This window comes from Ixodes scapularis, unplaced genomic scaffold (genome assembly GCF_016920785.2).
Source record: "Ixodes scapularis isolate PalLabHiFi unplaced genomic scaffold, ASM1692078v2 PGA_scaffold0__279_contigs__length_252992795, whole genome shotgun sequence".
NCBI classification, from domain to species: domain Eukaryota; kingdom Metazoa; phylum Arthropoda; class Arachnida; order Ixodida; family Ixodidae; genus Ixodes; species Ixodes scapularis.
Window position 1 is genome coordinate 243,719,489 of NW_024609835.1, and position 19,161 is coordinate 243,738,649.

Sequence of the window (19,161 nt, forward strand, 5' to 3'; positions counted from 1 at the left end):
ACTTGCACGAATGAAAAAGGGCTCGACAAATGTCAACTGAAAGTAAGGGTTTAATCGGCGAACTTGTGCCAAACAGACTAAAGAACGAGCTTCGAGGCAGCATGAAAAGCAGGCGGCGATTTGGCGGCGTAACAGCAAGCGAGAGCGAGACTGACTCGTCAAGGTCCCGCGCAGCTCCTTATCTATCGGGTGTCTCAAATAGCGACCAGGCTCTTTAAATCGACCGCGAAATTCGGTTTCTTAACGTATCGCGCTACGACGTTGTACAGTGTTGTCCACAAGGTGGTGCATTTTTTAAATAAGATTTGCAAAGAGCGAACTTACCCGAGAAAAAGTAGAGAAAGAAAAAGGCTTAACTCCTATGGAAACGCAGCGAAGTCACCTGTCTTCAAACAATAGGACGCCTCATTGATTGTATGAAACTCTTATCTGGGAACTTTAGTTTTATTTCTTTGTTCTTTTTTATCCAGAGCAATCCGATAACGGCCAGGTACCTACCGACGAAGCAGAATGCCCTCTGCCAGAGACGAAGTACCCCGGAAGTCATCTTTTCTCACAACGACTTTGTGCTGTGAGAAACTGTCCTTTCGATTCATCTAGAAGAGCATTTGGTTTCTGCCGACAGATGCCAAAGGCCCTATCCCTTTAAGCACTGATCTGGGCTGGGCTTGCCTTGGCGTCGCAGATTTAGGGCGCCACAAAATGCGTTTTCCGGAGAAAAATAATAATTAGGCGATATGTACGCCATGGCAAGCGATTTGGACGGAGCCGTGAACTGCAGGGAGGTGGCACTCCTCCTCCTCACCCTTTTCTCTCGCATCTTTTCTCAGTACGTGGAGAGTTGAAGCGCAGAGCACGGGTTCGCGTTGGACGTGCCTCTCCTCCGCATTCCTTGCACTCAATGGGAGGCTTACAAAGTGGCCTGTATGATGACCTCACTGTAACGTTGGGCTTAAAAAAAGAAGAAAAAAGTTGTTTTGGGGCCGGCGCGCTTAAAGGCCAACGTACACTTCGTGCTTTCCACTTTTGCCCGCCTCCTCCTTTCCTACATCTTCTCCACTTTTTACCTTGCCCCAACTTGGCTCCCCTCGCAGATTAGGAGAGAAAAGCGCTGACAGGATTATCTTCCCTGCAGAAAACCGAGGTTGTACGTCGGCCTTTAAGCGGACGATATCGCCTAGATTTTAAAATTCACGCCATGATGTAAATGTTTGTGTTAATAAGCTTGGTTTTTAGTGACGTGTCTTTTCTGTCATATATTTCCAGGTAGCTAAAGAAATTTTTTTAGGGCAGTCGCATCTTCGATACCAAATTTGCCTATTCTGCTCTACCTTGGAGACTTTCCATGTACCAACATGTTTGTTAGTATTCCGTGATTTCGTCTGCTCAATTTTAATCGTCCCGCCATCCACCAATAATAAAAGTATTTCTCAAGATCACTTTTACAATTATATAAAAATTCCACTGCTCATATTTTCATTCGGTCACTAACCTAAGTACCAAAAGAATGTTCTCGCTCGTTTGCTTCTTTACCGGGAGGCTAGCGATTGCTAAAAAGAATGTGGGGAACAGTAAAGCAAACGAAAAGGCGCTTCCTGCGTCACGATGCTTTACTCGAATATCTATGGAAACAAAATACATAATAATCAGTTTATACTTTTTTTTATTTTATAGTATATTTTATGCACGTTTTATAGAGGGTCCTATTGTAATATCCTAAACGTAGTTACAAATCTTTAAAGCAGACAAATCGATCCTTCCTAGTTTAGTGTCACTTTAACACAAACTATATCACAAGTTATTTCCTTTTAGTAGACTATCGTGGCATGCTACATGTTTGTGCTAGAGGGGTATAAGCTAGCACGATGAAAGCGATTAAAAAATTTTGAATTAAATATTGGTCATCATCAGATTGTAAAAACTCGTTTTTTTATTTTTTTATATCAGTGAACGATATGTTTAATTTGCAAAATCAAGCTTTAAAAGAGCATGAAAACGACTTCCCAAATACCAACCACGCAAATATCCTGCTATCTGGGGCATGACTAAAAGGATGCCATTGATGCTAGCTTCTGTTGTGACGTTTAGTGCTTGACGGCCACCTACATTGGTAAATAAGGGTGTTTCGTAGGTCGTACGCAAGATCGATTCGTTTCTTGTGGGACCTATAGTGCCGTCATTTGGAGCGCGACTTGAGGACGGGCCCGTGGGGCACGCAATCCGCACCGTATGACGTACGAATCATGCCCATTATTGACAAGGCGCTGATGTCACGTTCGCGCTAACCGCGTCACGCAGTATACGTGGCTGAGATAAATAAAACATATTAACATAAAAATCTGCTTGAGACCAACGAAAGTAATCCATGGAAAAGGGGAACACAGGGGACACAGGACAAACACAAATCTCCAAACAGAGCTCGCTTGCATCTTTGCATTTAACTGCAACGTTGGTTATATAGTATATTGATAGAGTCTAGGGGTTTAGTACATTAAAACTGTTCGTAGAGTTCAGCCTCAACGCACAGCAGTCCTATTCCAACATGGCGCACCAATCTCCCACCTCTTCTTGATCGTTTATGCATGTCTGTGCTAGGGTGCCCTCATGTGCGCTTTGCGTAGGGTGGAGACATGTGGCCATTTTGTTCCGACACTCTTATTTGTCTTTTTTGTTCAGAAGCGCGTGAAAGAGCGCGTCCCTGCACGCGTTTGTGGCGCTGGCTGTGCAATGGCGACATTTTGTTTTTGTCATTTCTTTTTGTACTCCACCCCTGAGCGCGTGCTCTCGGCATCGGGTACTACAAAGGGTGGCATCACCCTAAACAGAAGAACATTGAGGCACCCTAGTCTGCGCACACCCCTTGGTTCCACCTAGGTTCCACCTTTTGGCTGCAGGGCACGAGCTCAATGACAAGCCTGCTTTCCTGTTCTGTTCGTAACGCTTGAGTGCTGATGACTTGTACCTGTCCTTCGCGTGTCCAGCCCGTGCCCGCACTATCACAGTACACAAGGCGTAACTTGAGCCATGGTTTAGAAATATTTTGGTGCATTTTAGGAAGACGAAATTAAAAAAATAGGCATGTTCATCGTTTAGAGCAAGCCAGGTTATTGTTTTTTTGTATTTTGCACAATAAAATAATTAACTAAAATTAAGTAATTAACTTTTTAAATATTCATTTGACTCCGTAAGTGTGACGTCATGGGTCCAAACAAACCGTTGCTAGGCTCGTTGTTATGGACAAATACACGTGGCTGAGGATTCGCTACGGAAACCCGACCGCCCAAAAACCAGGAGTAGGATTTAAACTTCTAAAAACCACAGATATAGAAAGCTTGAATGTCATATATGTTTCGACAGAAGTGTGCCGGTAATCGCTTGTTTCTGAAGTATTTACGACTGCAACTTCCGGTCCTCAAGATGCCTGCAGCAGACGTCGAATGCAAGAAGTATGACGTCTACCGCACGCCGGCCGGCCAAGCCGGCGCAATCGTTTGAATCGTGTGAATAAAGAAGTTATTCTGAAATTGGATTTATTTGAAATATAATGATTTTCAGTCATTTATAAGAATTCATAGTGGGGTGTGATGCAAAATATGGTTTATCGAAAGTCCGGGAGTTCATCGAGATGATTGTCTGCTAGAATATCGCATTGCACCCGTGAGAAGAGCGCTTCAGGTGATCGGTTGATATCCCAAATTTTATTTGCGGACTCGCGCTATTCGAGGGTGCTTCCTACCTGGTTGTAACCATCGCTGCGATGGTTACTGCGAAATCGTGATTGACATGCAATGTTTTAATAACCCGACAACCTCAATATTAATAATAATACAAACGACTGACCTCGAAGACGTACGATTTGTTTCTCATAGTGACCTGCACTACGGCGGTAATGCACTTCAGGTCGTCGTTGTAACTGATCTGCATGGCGTGGTTTGATATTACGGCATGTTCACCCTTCTTAACTAAGCTGGGTTCTTCACAAACAAAAAAAAAAAAAAAAAAAAAACACATTGCGGAGGCCTTCACGGCCATGGCAATGCACTTGCTTTTGTCACTGGTTTATGGACGCAATTCAATGAAGACGCCCGCTGCAACATAGGCCAGCAAATGATGTCGTCTGCTACCAAAGCAAAGCGGAGTGGAATACTTCAAAAGTGGCTTTCATTGTTGCAATACGACACTGAGACGGCAGGAACATATTCATAATTATATATTAAGAAGTGAGGTTGCTTACAAGAAAAAAAATACCTACTTGTAAGCAAAAATCTAGCCTCATGTGGAGTCTCCGTGCATTAGTCCATAGCGACGTCCCTGGCAACGGTATGTTTGGACCCAGACGCCATGTTTTGACGTAGTCACTTACGCGGTCAATTACAGAGTTGTAGAGCGTCCTCAGACAAATCCAATGCAGCGGTTTTTGCCAAGAAACCATAACACGGTTCTTCTGTCCGGACTTCGAAAAAAGGCACACGAGTTATGAACAGAAAAAAAAAAGCCACAAAAAACTTGAATCTGTTAACAGCGCTCTGTCAGGATCGCTCTATTCAGCACGCGGACCTAGTTTATTCTAGAGTGCTTTCATGTGCGCTTCGCGCACATGAAGGCACTCTAGAATGCAAAGCGCACATGAAGGCTCCCTAGTGTATTCGAGCCACGGCTAAGAGCGCTGCAATACAAGGCACGCAAGCGCAAAGTCAAGTGTTTTTTTTTTGTTTTTTTTTGTAATTTGCGAGCTTCTTTCAAAGTCCAGAAAAAAAAACGTGATATGGTTTCTTGATAAAAACCACTTAATTGGATGTTTCCGAGGGCGCTTTATAACTTTGTATTTGGAACCTTTGCTCTAGACTGAATATTTCAAAAGTTCATTCCTTTAATAATAGTTAATTATTTTATAGGGCAAAATACGAAAGCTTGCCTGACGTCTAAGCAATCCACATGCTTATTTCTTTGGTTTCGTCTCCCTAAAATGCACCATATTATCTCTTAAACATAGCTCAAGTTACATGCAATACGCTGTAAATAAATAAAGTGGTCAACCCTTTTCCCTCTTTTCGAAAGCACTACCGGTATAGCCTCGAAGGGAATTAAATCTAGAAAAAATGACTAAGACGACGTTATCAGACAAACTTTGCAAACGGTCAGGGTGGACCACTGCTGCACATGCTTAGCAGCACATGTCAATAATATAGCAACCTAAAACACGCAAGTGAACCTTCACTATATGACAGAGGCGACATTGGAAGTTTTCCACGCAAAAATAATTTATAGTACGCTGAAACTGTCCTTTACGAATTTGACGTCCCCATAAGGCTCTGCTATCATCTAATCTAAGCTGAAACTGAGAGTAGCTACGCTTTTTTACCAGCGTAGGTGGCTGAAATTCCCCTAAAACCCTCAAATTTTAAATAAAAAAAAAAAACTTTAAAACGCCCGTTTAGTCACTTTTCCTTGCTTACATGTCGTTATGTTAAGAACAACTAAATTCTGAAATTTTGAAGTAAAACCTTTTACACGTACATCGTCTTTCGTGAATGCAGGAAGGGCACAACAGCGCACATATCCAAAGAGACTGTATTTCAAGTGCTGAGGCTGCGAGAAAATTCCACCGGAAATATAGTCCTCCTTCTAGACACTTCATACGAAATGTGTGTAAGTAGCGTATCTCCATAACTCACCTGATGATTCGAGAACCCAGGACCCGCACATTGACATCTTATTGGCGGTGTGTGCTGTCCAATGGGACCCCATACTTGCACTAGGCCGCATGCGGGCGGCTCTCCTTATATCCTGACTCCGTTCGTTTCCTCGATGGTATAGAGCGCACCCTGAAGTATTAAACATAAACTACCCTTGGCCATACAATGGCCTAAACTGCCATAAATAAATAAAGTAAGGAATTGCTAGTATATTACTATAGTATGGAAATACTGAATCAAGTTTAATAATAATAGTAGTAATACAATAGCAAAAGTTGCACACAATGTTTTGCTAGGTGCAGGTGCAAGCACCCGGCCTTAGAATGAGTACTTCAGTTCCGCGCAGTTCATTTGTACAAATTAGAGCAACTTCCCCTCCTATTTTACTCTTCTTCCATGAAAAACAATACAAGCGATCAGTACGGAGAACCAATTTCTCGATACCGCGGTTTAGATAAATCTGCAGACCAACGTGGGAGATGAGGTTCTGCCAACGTTTGAAGGTCACGCACACATTTCCCCGTGTTTTAACCATTCCAGTGTTTCCGTGTCGTGTCGCGACTACAAGCAGACATAGTTTTTTTTTCTTGAAGTTGCAAAACATAGGCACGCCGAAATTACTTTTCTTTTGTGCTCCAGCCGCAGCATAGTGCCGAAATAAAACAGCTGTAAGAAAATAAAATAATATTTTATTGGCTCGAAACAGACTCAGGTATTCTTAGGTACGTTGAGCACTTACTCTGTTTCATAAATTAGTAACAATTCTGTTAAAACATAAAACCCAAGCACCTTGATGTGCCGTGTTTGACTTGTGAATAAGCTTCGAATGCACCAATGCACCAAGCATGCGGTCCTTGGGAATAAATGGCGGCGCAGCAGTGATATCACCTCCCCATTGAATCAAATGGCTGCGCAGAACTCGCTTCTGGGCCGTGCTTCGCGCGTTCGCATAACAATCGTCGTATCTGTAAGAGAGGCAGAGCGTTAATTTTGTTAGGAATTGTTCCTGCAAGCAGTGCTTAAAGCAAAATCACCAACTTTAGCACAATCTTCATAGGAACAAATAAAAAAAGCGTCTTAAGCCTAGATGTGATTTTGTTTTTCGTATTAAAACACAGCCCCGAAGAATGTTTGGACGTCTTTCTCATGCGTAGGCGGGGCGATGGATGCACCTCGTGCACCGCAGCGTGTCTCGCTTCCTGCAAGACCGGGTTCCGGACGGTTTCGGCCTGTCCCTGGTCGCCCTGTCCCAGGACCGCGCCCGGCCGCTGAGCAACCTGACCAGGGTCGCTCCCGACACTCGACGCGCCCTCCGAGCCCTGGTGCCCTACGACTGCTCGCCGGGAAAGGGAGTGCACCTGCTCAAAGGCGTTCGCGCCGCAGCCAAGGTGCGACAGTACACCCCAACCCCCTTAGTGTTACGTGCTTGCCAGAATAGTAAAGAGGGACTGGTGTATGGCTTGTGGATGGATATGTCCGTAAATAATAATTGTATTATAGCCCGGCAGCTATTATCCAAGCAGTGTAAAGTGAATTCCGAAAGTGCGTGTCCAACAGGGGCAGCCTATGTGGGGACTCTGTGGAATTTGAAACTGGGCCACATAGCGAGCCAAATGGGGCGGCCCATCCGGCCCCGTCATGAGACCCACAGGGAGTCGGATTAGGCAGCCCGCCCGGACCCCTCTTCTGGACCCACATGGGGCTTTCTTGAGCAGCCCACATGGGCTCCTCCTGGAATCCGCAGAGGGCCTACTTGAGAATCCCAGCTGGGCACCCCTCGTGAGACTAACAGAGGACCCTAACGGGCAGCGCACGTCCCTTATATGCCACGCAGGAGGCGCAGTTGTGCAGCCCACCTGTGCTTATTTAATCTTTCCCTAGATAACGTGGGATAGGTTAGGTCCCATTCACACAGTAGCGTTTGAGTACGTTTTATCGGGATCTGGGGTATTGCACCGATATACGGCCGGGTGTCACCAGGACGTATGTGCTTCGCTTAAACCGTGGCAACCAATTCAAGGAATAGCTTGGCACGCGGCGTGCGAGAGCCCCATATCCCGAGACTCGACAGCAAAACTGCGTGAATGGGCCTTTAGCCGGAAGTTCCGGAAGTTCTGCTTCACATCTGAAATATGTGAATTTTTGCGTAACACCAGGGAACTGAGATTCGCAGTAACTGTGGTTCAGTCTAATAACCGTAGTTAAATGCAAGTGTTGCCAAGGGTGCAACTACATATAAGTGCGCTTTGGCATAACGGTACAAGGATATTTTGTTAAAATCAGATGTATATCCAAAGAAACTAATGAGTGTTGCTCAGTTAATTATTGATGCTAGTTCCTTTTATGCTGCAATCCTAATGATATAGTGGCGCCATATAAACACGTTTGCGTCTAACGTATTCTCTGTTACGTTTTTGTGCTTGCTATTCAGCCTTGACGGCAGTGCCGGTGCGATACCAGTGTCCTGCCCGTTACCGAAAAAAAGTAACGAAATAGAGTTACTTGTTAGTTTGGTAAAAATTAACGCGTTATTCAGCTACGTTACTCTTTTACAAACGTAACGAGATACCGTTACCGTTACTTTTCAAAAATAACGAACGTTACTCTTACGTTACTTTTGTGTTCGAGTACACATGTTTGGCCGAGATGTGTTCGCTTACAAACATGCCTTCGGTCTCGTGAAAGAAAAAACTATTCAATATTAGCCCGCCTGCTTAATATATTAGATTATGACCATGGACTTAACTGAATGAACGTATTAAGAAGTTCTGGTAGCGCTAGCACTGGCATCAAGCAATGAGGACAATGAAACATCACCAAGTTCTTAAAAATACCCGCGATCTGTGAACATTGCGAAAGGGGGGTTGAAGAAAAACTAATTATAATCGTGAAACGTACTCACCTCGATGTGCTTTTCTAAGTTAGAACTAGACGTCTTTGATGGGCGTAGCAGCTTAATTTTCGGCACGCAGAGTAGCCATTGAAACTGTAAATTACCTGATTCCGTCTCCTCTAGATAATATTTTTCTTCACTCCTGGCCATAGCGACGGAGTTTCTTTATTCATATTCATCTCACACGTCAAATGAGTCGGAGATGGTAGTAAATCGGCTTTTATAAACTACAGCATGCAAACGGGGACTGCTGGAACAGAACCAGCCAACCAACACCCGTCATCTTTACGCCGGTTTTAGTAACAGTCCGGTTCATACTATTACCAGAGACTGATTTACTTCACTATGTGGAACGGGACACCGGTTACCAGCACACTGGTGATAATCACTTGCTGCCTCTTACCAGCAATAGCTCTTAGCTTTTCTGCTAAAAGAAATAATGGTTTCGTGCTTGTAAGTCCTCTTTCCAGGTTTAAAACTTTTTTTTTTATTTCTTTTTTTATTGTGACCTTACAGAAGCAAAGACTAATCAAGCGAAATATTCTTATGTGTACAAAAATAGGTCAGGAACTTTCAGGCAGCGAGGGGAGAGCGAGGGTAAAAGATTCCACAAAAAGTGCTTTTTTTTTTTTCTGGTAACTAGAAAAACGAGCAAATCGCTTCGCCACTAGTTGTCCACTGTTTTAAGCGGGTGTCTCTCCCCCCCTGGTGTCTACCTCTGCTGCACAAAGCAGAGGGGGAAGAGGAGGGAGGTGAGGAAAGGGTGAGGGGTAATGTGCGCGGGTGTTCACAAACGGCTCCTCTCGACTGCACGCAGGTCAAATGAGCCGAAATGAACAGCTAACAGCGCCATAGGAACCGGCAGCAACGCTAGTGTTCTCCCGGGGAACGACGCGCGAAGCGGGGTGTTGTCCGTCGGCACTCCCGTCCAAAAAGGCAAAATAAAGACACAAATACTATATATATACAAGATCACCCGCAGAAGAGAATAGAAACACTTAGAAGCAACAAAAATACACTGGAATAGGTAAAAATAGGCAATGGAATCGAAAAACTAAAGATTAAGAGGAGGAAAGCGACAAGGCAATGCGATCTTAAGGCAGAGCGGCCAGGCGAGGGACAGTCTCTCCCACAATTCCTCGCGCGCGGGCCGGGGCGCTTGGGAGATTTGGAAAAAGGTGTATTAGCTTGTAGTCGAAGGTTTGTTTCGCCTTCGAGAAGCGAGAAAATGTCACCCTTTAACGGATGTCTTTTTTGGTCAGTTTACTGCGACGGATGCTGGTTCCGTGCAGCGATAAGCTTGTGAAGGATATTGAGATGGATGGGTGAATAGATGGACTGATAAGTAGAAAACCCACCTTTTTATGAAATCGAAGGTTCAGAAGTTTAGCAGCAAGATACGGCATTTCCTGAGCATTGCGTGCTCGAGGGCAAGTAGTTGCCCCTCGAGCAGAGAAGCTAGATCCTCCATTGAGCTTAGTGACCTAAATTTAGTTCCCCTGACATCTCCAATTTCGTGCACAAGATTGCTATTCTATACGCTAGATATGGCGTCGTGAGCTTTTCCAAATACCTAATGTATTTCACCAGTTTTGGTCAAAAGTAACGAGTAACGTAAGTTCATAGCCGATACCATAAAAAAGTAACGCAAATACTTTACTCGTTCGGCATTCAGAATACTAAGCAGTACGTTACTGCGTTAGTGAGAAATGTAACGCGTTACCAGTAACGTCGTTCCTAGTAACGCGTTACCTACAACACTGTGCGATACCCTTTTGCTTATTTCGTTTCTGTTTCGTAGCAGCCAAAACACAAGGGAACACGCATTACATGGTGGCTTCGACTTTGCACGATCCCCGTCCTGATTCAGCATGCCTGGCCTATCTTTTCACGTCACTTTCGATTGTTACACCTTACCAGGTAATCGCCCGAATTGTGCCAGAGCCAACGTCACAAGTTTACTTCAGCTGTGGAACTCCCGCAGAAGCAGGAATTCCCCTCACCCCTTTCAGTACGCCTCCCGTCGTAAGAAGCGCCATCATGATTTTCCTTTCAAAACTGTGTGTATCATAAAGTACGGTGAAACGCCATCTACAAACTTTCAGAAAAGGTTGCGCAAAGGGACCACCTGTCGTCATTCGTCCCCTTGACCCTAAGCCGTCTATTCAGAAGTGGTTACTCTACCTGTTCACCCCTCAGACAGTTATTCGCTCCCAATGGCGTTACTCTCCTATCTGCTACTTACTCCCCTTTTCAATGAAATCTACATCAAGCTTTCGATGAAGCATCACTCGAGTTTCTGTTTTTTTAAAGAAGCCTTGAAAAACAAAATTTCGTCCCGTGATTTAAAATAGTGATCATCCGCTTTTATTGAAATTCTCCGTCCTCGAAAAGCACGAATACTGATTCCGAGCGACGCGGAGGCACCGGTAACGAGGCTTTCTAGCTCTTCTTTTACTACCGCTTCTCCACGCCTCCGAAGCGGCCAGTGTTCCTCGAAGCGAAGTCGGAATAGGACGTCGGATCGATTGAACGGCGAGCTCGTTTTGACTAATTTGACTATTTGTGGAGCAGCAGGGTGGTCGTCGGATTTTTAAAAGGTGCATCATAAACCCGTAGGATTGCCCTGTACGAAGCTCGCTATCTGACGCAATCGGGCGCGTATCCGCCTGTGTAAGCGTCAACGGAAGAATAAGGCATAATATTTCGAGAATATTCCGGTGATTTGGTCATTCGAGAATATTCCGGTCATATTCCGAGCATTTGGTCAAATGACGTTTCGTCGGCAGATAGTTTTGTCGACAGTGCTACGTTTTATCGACAATTCGTCCCATCGAAAGATTTTCCTGTTCCTTCCATCTACGCACCTTGCAATGATTCACCGAAAACGTCTTCCCGTGCATATCGCCTCAGTCGCCGGCATTCGGGTGGATAGTCTAGCTTCTCGAAACCTTGGCCGTTCCTTTGTGACCTGGTGCAAGCTCAGTCCTGAGTTTATATTACAGTTTCGTCCTGATGCTTTTGGGACAGAGGGATGGTCAAGGGGTTTTCGCGCGCAGTGCGGACTATGTGGAAGCCTGCAATTAGCGCTCGCGAACTCGTTTTTTTTTCTCGTTTTTTACTATCAGAAACTCCTGTGAAAGTCTGCTTTAGTTTAGGTATGCTTCTAGCGAACAAAATAAAGCCAGTTATTCAATCCGCTTAGTAAAAAATAAAGAAAAGAGAAGGTCGACGAAACTTTGCAACATAGGAAACTGCGGGAGCATGTGTCCACGAAACATCGTAATTTCAAGAATTGCCAGCGCGTGTGTTTAATTTAGCTTTACCTAATGATTTTACTTTCTCCTGGGGTTCGCGAGTGTTTTTCGGCCGATGCTGCTCGCCTTACGGCGCGACTTATGCTTTCTATCGCAGTCGGGAGGCCCCGATTGAGGGCGAACGTGAAGGCTGTAATGGTACACTGTTAGCAAAAATAACACGCCCAGACGTGTAAACCGTTGTCCCATAGCGGACTCGTCGAAACGTGTTCGTTTTACACGAGGCCATCTGTGTTTTTCGTCTACACATGAGGTTCTGTGTAAACTTAACACGCTACACCGTGTCTGCCTTCCGCAAAAACGTTTCGAGCGTGTTCCTTATGAAACATGCCGGCCAGCGGCCGAGAACAGGCGAGAGACGAGCCCAGCGAGCCGCGCGCCTTTCAGCCGAATTGAAAGCACACAGGGCGCGTTAGTTCTCGTTCGATGTCTTTTATACACAGTAAAAATGTCTCCAAGCGGCGGACGTAGCACGTAGCTACTTGCAAAGGTACGTACGTGCGTTGCCGGCGGTCGGCGGTGTCGGTAGCCTCAACGAACCGCTAGACAAAAAATAAAACGAATGCCGAACTCACATGGATAAATAACTTGAGCAAACTATTTAGAATCGGGCGGTAACTTGCGCCACCTATCGAGATTTCTAGTAGCCTGCATTTAAAAAAAAAACGAGTCTGTCAACACTACGAACGACCACGACTACACAGCTACCCTACATACAACGCAGGCAACACCAGTACCACGTACTACACAGCACCGACATGTACACAAACACAACAACCGACACTACGCCCGACACTTCCTACTCGATTTCCATTTTCCCCCGCGGCGCATATAAGCTTGACATGTGCGGGTGAGCTCTTCGGTCGCTGACCATTACAGATTTATAGAAGAATACACAAAACACGGCGCAATGGACAGCCGTGTGTTAGAACTGTTTGCATTTAAAAAGTATGGAAGCAAAATCTATAATGTTAGTCCGTTGCAATAAATAACGATATGTTAACAATAAATCTTAAACCGGTCATGAAAAAGTTCACATTTTTGTTATTTTCTTGCTTAACCAGTGTTATGAGCAGTCCGACTAGCTTGAATCAGATAGAAAAACAAATTATTGGGATTTTGTCATTACGTATACAATAATAAATGAAAGTGATCCTTGCGCAAAGCATTTTTTATATATTTTTGTGAAGGACATCCGGACATCCACCCAACACTTCACTTCCGCTAGTTGCAGTACGGGAGCAGACGCCTTCATTTTTGGGGCGTTTTGATGCAGTTTGTTGTCGTATGTCGTGTCGGTGTCAAGTGGAGCGGTAAGGCTTGGGAGTTTGTGACCGGTGTTATTCGTGAACACTGGTGTGGGGCGCTGATGCGTCTATTTTTTATACTGCCACCACCCCGAAATTTGAAGATACACGGGCCCGTATAGCAGTGCATTATGCTGAATCGCGAGCTCCTTCTCTGTTGACGTCGCTTTCCTAGTACCACTCGTGGATATTGCACGAGTGGTACCAGGATATTGCACGAGTGGTACCGCCTACATCCCCGGTGACGTACTGGACCTGTTGAAACTGATTGCTTCCGTCATTTTAGAGTACTCAAGGCAGTTATCTCGTTGGTCTGGTTTCGGTTATAAAAGCAAGGCAAAACGCCCGTAGTTACCGCCTTCAGTACACGTTGGACATCTTCCACACTTTGACACCGGATAACTGAATGAACGAGGATTTACATTCACTTCCGAGGTTACTCTCGCCGCTTCCTCACCGTTGAGCAGCAGGATGAGCTGGCGACAAGCCGCGGATGAAAGGCTTGAGCATCAACAGCCCAAGCGCACTCGGTGCCGATGCCGGCGACGCGGGTTTCTGTCAACCAGGAGGCCAGCACAAACCGTGACCGTTCCAGCTCTTCGTCATGACACGGTGTTGCAGAGAGCAGGGTAAAATACAGCTACACGGATCACCGAAGCAAACTGACTGTTATCTTATATCTTGGCTTGTGATTGCGCCTTTGTAGTAGATCATCTTTTTCGTTTTGCTGAAGAGACGCAAACGACGGGCATAACAAAATCGCTTGCATATTCCGCATATCTCACAAAAGCATTTACCCTGTCACCTTGCGAAAAGCGCGAAACACGGAGTCCGCACCGTCCTAAGCTTCTCGTTTTTTACCTGCTTTAGAGCAGTTTGTACCTGCTAGTAGATATGCCTACTGAAACTGAAACAGGGCAGAGCCAGAGAGAAAGAGGCGAAGTTGGGAAAGCTTGCTCGCTCTCCAATTTATTAACTCTCAAGTGATTGTACTATAATAAATGCACCAACGCCCCTTCCAAAATAGAGAAAGAGCACTACGTTCACAACGTAAAAAATGGTCTCAGTGCATGCATCTGTGGGCAGGTAGGAAACCTTGCCCTAATTTATTCACGCCGCATGATTGACGCAACAAACTCGTTGCAGGACTGAATCATCTACTCGAGCGGTGTGCGTCGCTGGGCAAACGCAGTCCAACACGAAGCATAAAAAACGGCAGATTTAAGACAACAATCCGGAGTCCATTATTCAATTAAAACGACGTAATTTTGTTGAAAACGCCCGCTGCTTCTTACTCACGGTATGTGTCGGGATACTTACACAGTTTGAAACGGAACGAAGGAAGATTTACTTTTAAAAACGCTCGCTGCGTCCTCCCGGACCAGCTGGACCGGATCAGCTGACGACGACGGGACTATACCCGTTGAATCTCCACCCCGCAACAAACAATTTGCGCTCCGTGTTAAAAGCGTGGTTCAAACAGACCCGGAATACAAAGCACCGCACCACACACAACGAACGTTTCAGCTCTTTTTCGCATCGCCGGGTTGCACCAAACAGAACGAGATCGCCGAAGCCAACGCCGCGCTGTCGTGAACCTTGGCTTGTGGTTGCGAACTCGTGGACCCTGTGGCTCCCTTCGCTTTCAAAACACACACGACGATTACGAATGGTACTTTCCGTCTTCCGGGAACATCACAGGGGCACTTGTCCGGTCACGTCTTCACTATGTGCTCGCAAACTCCGAAGCTCTATGCGAAGCTTCTCGCGTCCCGTCAAACCAAATCAGCGCCATGCGCACTTGCCAGATTTTCTCCGGTCAAACAAAAACAACGAAAGCCAACCGGCTCTTGCTTCCAGCGTACATCGCCGTTGCGCTTGTGCCGTGGCCAGATCGCTTGCAGTTGAAGGTTGAAGCAAAAACGAAACCAACTGCAATGTCACGTGTTCACATCGAGGACAGGCTTTTTATATCTATTTTAGCTGTTTGGAACGAATAATTAGACCCATGACTTTATTTGTGGTGTGTAAGAAACTGTTATCAAGACCCCTAAACTAAATACAAACATGGGCGACATGAGGGAAGCCGCATTGCCATCGACCAGAAAATGGCGGGGCGGCGAGCACGGTAAGGGCGGGTTTCGCAGACTTCCTGCGACATGGCGCAATTGCTTTTGGTGCATATCTGTTTCCGAGACATGTTTTTTTCCGCGGCATTTGTCTCGACGGTCCTTTCTAAATGTGTCCCCAAGCATTCCGGTGCTTCGATAGCCGGCAATGCCGCGGTGGTCGCCGGGGGCGATGCGTGTTATCGAGGTCGGCTACACGGTTATGCGTGTATGACCGAACCAAAACACGTTTTTTACAACCTCGCATGATTTCTGAACAAATTATCCGTTACTCATCGTGTAAATTTATGGTAATTTGTGTAAATAGCGTGTTTTTCACTCCAAATGTTCGCCAAATACACGGGACTTGCTAACAGTGTACACTGCTTTATGGAGCTCCGCGTCGGAGGTGTTTTTTCTTGTACATGACTATTCCTGATATCTCCACTTCAAAGGTGGTTTTATCTTGTGGTAAATTGTCTTGTAATCCTGGCTTCGAATATATTTCGTATTCTACAGAGTTGATTCTGTGAACCACGAACGACTGTAATCCTAATATACCCACAGAATGGCTCCTTATGGGGGACGTTGTCGCCGATGAAGTGCCTCGCTTTGCCGTTGGGGGCGCTCAGCAAAAACTTTACTGCGACCCAGACGCGGTTCACAGCCTGCCTGCAGGCAGGCTGTGAATTAGATATAATTAGATATCACCTGCAGGCCGGTGATATCTAATTACTATTTTTCGAAAACGCCTACCGTAGTGTGGCGCCAAAAGGCTACAGTAGCACACTGTAGCAGGGCGCATCGCTCTTATGTTTATTCGGATCGTAAGAGCGCGGTTCTGAGGCACGGAAGCGCACGGGCGTTTTTTGGCCCCGACTGTCCTCGTGCCATCGTCGAAATAAGCTGCGTTCTCGAATCACCCATTGTTTCTTTTTTACCCCAGTCTCAGGTTAATTTAGCGTGGATAATGTATTCACCAACTCGCCTGCCCGCGCGATATTTTCTCTTTCTTTTCTCATTTGAAAAGCGAACTAAAAGGCACACCGAAAGGGCGAGAAATAGATACCTAAAGGGACCAAAGTTACTTCCTTTTTACTGTTTCATATTCGTTCTTTAAAATTACAAACCTTATCCCCAAAGAAACAAAAATGATTCCCTGTATTTTTTTTTTTAAATTCATTCTTTAAATTATTGAAATTAGTTCCCAAAGGGACAACAGCTACTTTCTCTGAACCTTTCACTTCATCCTTCAAAGTGTCAAAATTGGTCCTCAAGAGGACAAAAGTTTAAAAACTTTCTTACAACTACTGGTGCTATTGACTCCAAGAGGGGGGAAATTTGGTCCTCGCTCGCTAAAACGAAGACCCTAAAGACCATACAATTGATCCCTCAAAGAGGTAAACTCTGTCCCTGAGGCTATGCGGTATTGAACAAAAACTCTCCTTTTGACGAATTAAAAGCTCAACCTGAAAGACATCAGTGCAAAGTTACTAAAGAAAACGGAGTAACAAAAAAAGCCTTTTCCTTTTTGAGAGATCATTCTCAGTGACTTCAAGTTTGAGTCCCCAAAGGATGAAGTACTACTCCCTTTTTTTAAGAGTGTAATTATTGTGCTTCTTAACATCAGAATACACAGCGGTTACGACACACGCCGGTAACCCAGAAACGGTGGCGTGACGAACGACCGAAGACAAGCCGGGGAGGCGGGCATTGCTTGCGTGAGCAAGTGTCTATAGACAGTTCCGTAACGGAGCTAATCTAGGGACGTTGCCCACAGCTCAGGATCACTATTATTCGTAATCCCCGGCCCTTTGATCACTACCCCGTCACTACGACCTATCGCTTCCAGAAGAGGTGCATAGAAAGAGTGATCCAACTGAGTTTCCTGAAATCATCCCTTGAGGCACGGCTCAGCAAACACGAGGATCACTTCACAGCAGCGATATCAGCAAGTTTTAGTAGACCGTGTTTCCCCCTCCGCTAAGCCCCCCCGCTACCCGGAACTCTACAGCCAAGGCCATCGACGCGCAGGCGCAGTGGCGGTATCTTCGTAGCGGAGGGCTAGCGGACGGAGAAACACAGTCTACTAAAACTCTCAATGGCCGACGCCGCGCGTCTTGCGCTTCGCCGGTACTTTGTACGACCCTTCGCGTAGCACCACGCGTCGTCACGTGAGCACTGAACGTGCACGGGCAGACAATGGACTCCAACGTGACGCTGCAAATATCCCCCTGCACGTGCTCAAAGCAGGATGTCCGAATCCTTCTAAGCGACGTTTTTATCTGACGCCATTGCCGGATTTTCAAGATCCAAAAAACGCTTTTGCAGCGCTGGTGCCTCTCGCCACTCCCGCCCGTTGGCAACCAGCTGCCATCATCGGTGGTCAGCGCCACCAGATTTAATATCACTTAATGCAACAGCTCTGAAAATTTTCGTTTCCATCCGCGCAAAAAAAAACAACAAAAAAAAACAGTTCATTGTTTTGAGTTGAGCGGGAAACGAAATCCAGGGGTCGTGCCTAATCGCTCCTTAGTCGCACATTTGTAATTTAACTTACAGCTGTCTAGGCTCACTAATACAGTTTACTAGTATACGGGGAAGTGTTGGGACCCGAGCGGCTCGCCTGAGGCTCGTGGTGTAGGTCGCATAAAGGGTGGTAGGGCTGTCCGCGTGCACCGCCATATGCTCGTCGCAAACGGCTGCGGACGCCTGATGCAATATTCGATAAACTTTGCGGGTCGCAGCGACTTTCTGACATCGTGACGACTGCAGCGCCTTAATAGACATCTGCTAAATACCCCAGCGCACCGGCCCGCACTCGAGCGAGTTTTTATTAATCTGTAATTTCGACCAATTCGATGCTTAATCTTTTTACTGTAATCCGGAGTCAACCTAAATAAGCGTCGTGTAGGTTGCAGACCAGTCAAATCAATTTTAAAATTTATCACCAATGCCAGCCTTTTTGATACCGTGCATGCAATCCACTCTTAAACCTAGTTGAGCTGCAGAAATCTCTTACATCATTGTCATCCTGGTACAGCTTTAAAGGCGCTGATATTACGTATATACGCTTAAAATCCTACAAACAGCCCCGTTGACTCCGAGCTAAATCCAGGTTCGGTTTGATGAAAATGCTCGGATTTCTAAGCAATTCCTGCAATTCTGGACTAAGCGGGTGATGACTCCGGAATACAGTAAAAGGTGTGTAAGCATCGAAGAGGTCAAAATTACCTATCACTAAGGAACTAAAGAAACACCGTTCCCATGATTCCTCGAGAGCGGGACGGGGCGCTTGCGGGATTTAGCAAATGGTCTATTGCTGTCTACACACGCTGCCTCACTAGCTCTCAGTGCTGAGCCATGCCGGTCCCAACACTACACCGTACTAGTAGACTCTATTGCAGGTGCTACGCGCTATATATATATATATATATCGAGAGAGAGAGAGAGAGAGATAAATATATTCATATTCCAGGCAGTATATATACATACTTCCTGGAACTTTTTAACGGAAGTCAAAACGTTCCAGGAAGGGACTTTAATGCACCAACGTCTTAAGCGAGCAACGCTTTTCTTCAGGGCGGGATGGAGTGCCCCTCCAGCCCGCCTCGAGTGCGTGTACTCGGCAGTAACATACGAAACACGAAGCAGCATTTGCTAGCTTTACACTTAAAGCGAAACGAAGTACAGTTCGACGCACCTGGTGGATACGGCTAACTCCTACAAACCGATTGTAGCCACCGCGCTCAAATGCACAAAAATTGTAAATTTTGAATTTTGAGTCATGAAAGGGCGTATGCAAAGTTCTAAAGACACTAGCGCAGCTTGTAAAGGAAG

The 19,161-nt window shown here is 45.6% G+C and overlaps 1 protein-coding gene across 1 annotated transcript in view; it reads left to right on the forward strand.

The window, feature by feature from the left end:
- Positions 1-6,862: 6,862 nt before the first annotated feature.
- Positions 6,863-19,161, forward strand: part of LOC8034284 — a 33,770-nt gene continuing 21,471 nt past the window's right edge. Inside the window, exon 1 of the mRNA XM_029989561.3 lies at positions 6,863-7,084. Within this exon, the coding sequence (XP_029845421.2) occupies positions 6,863-7,084 (222 nt within the window). The remainder of the gene's footprint in view (positions 7,085-19,161) is intronic.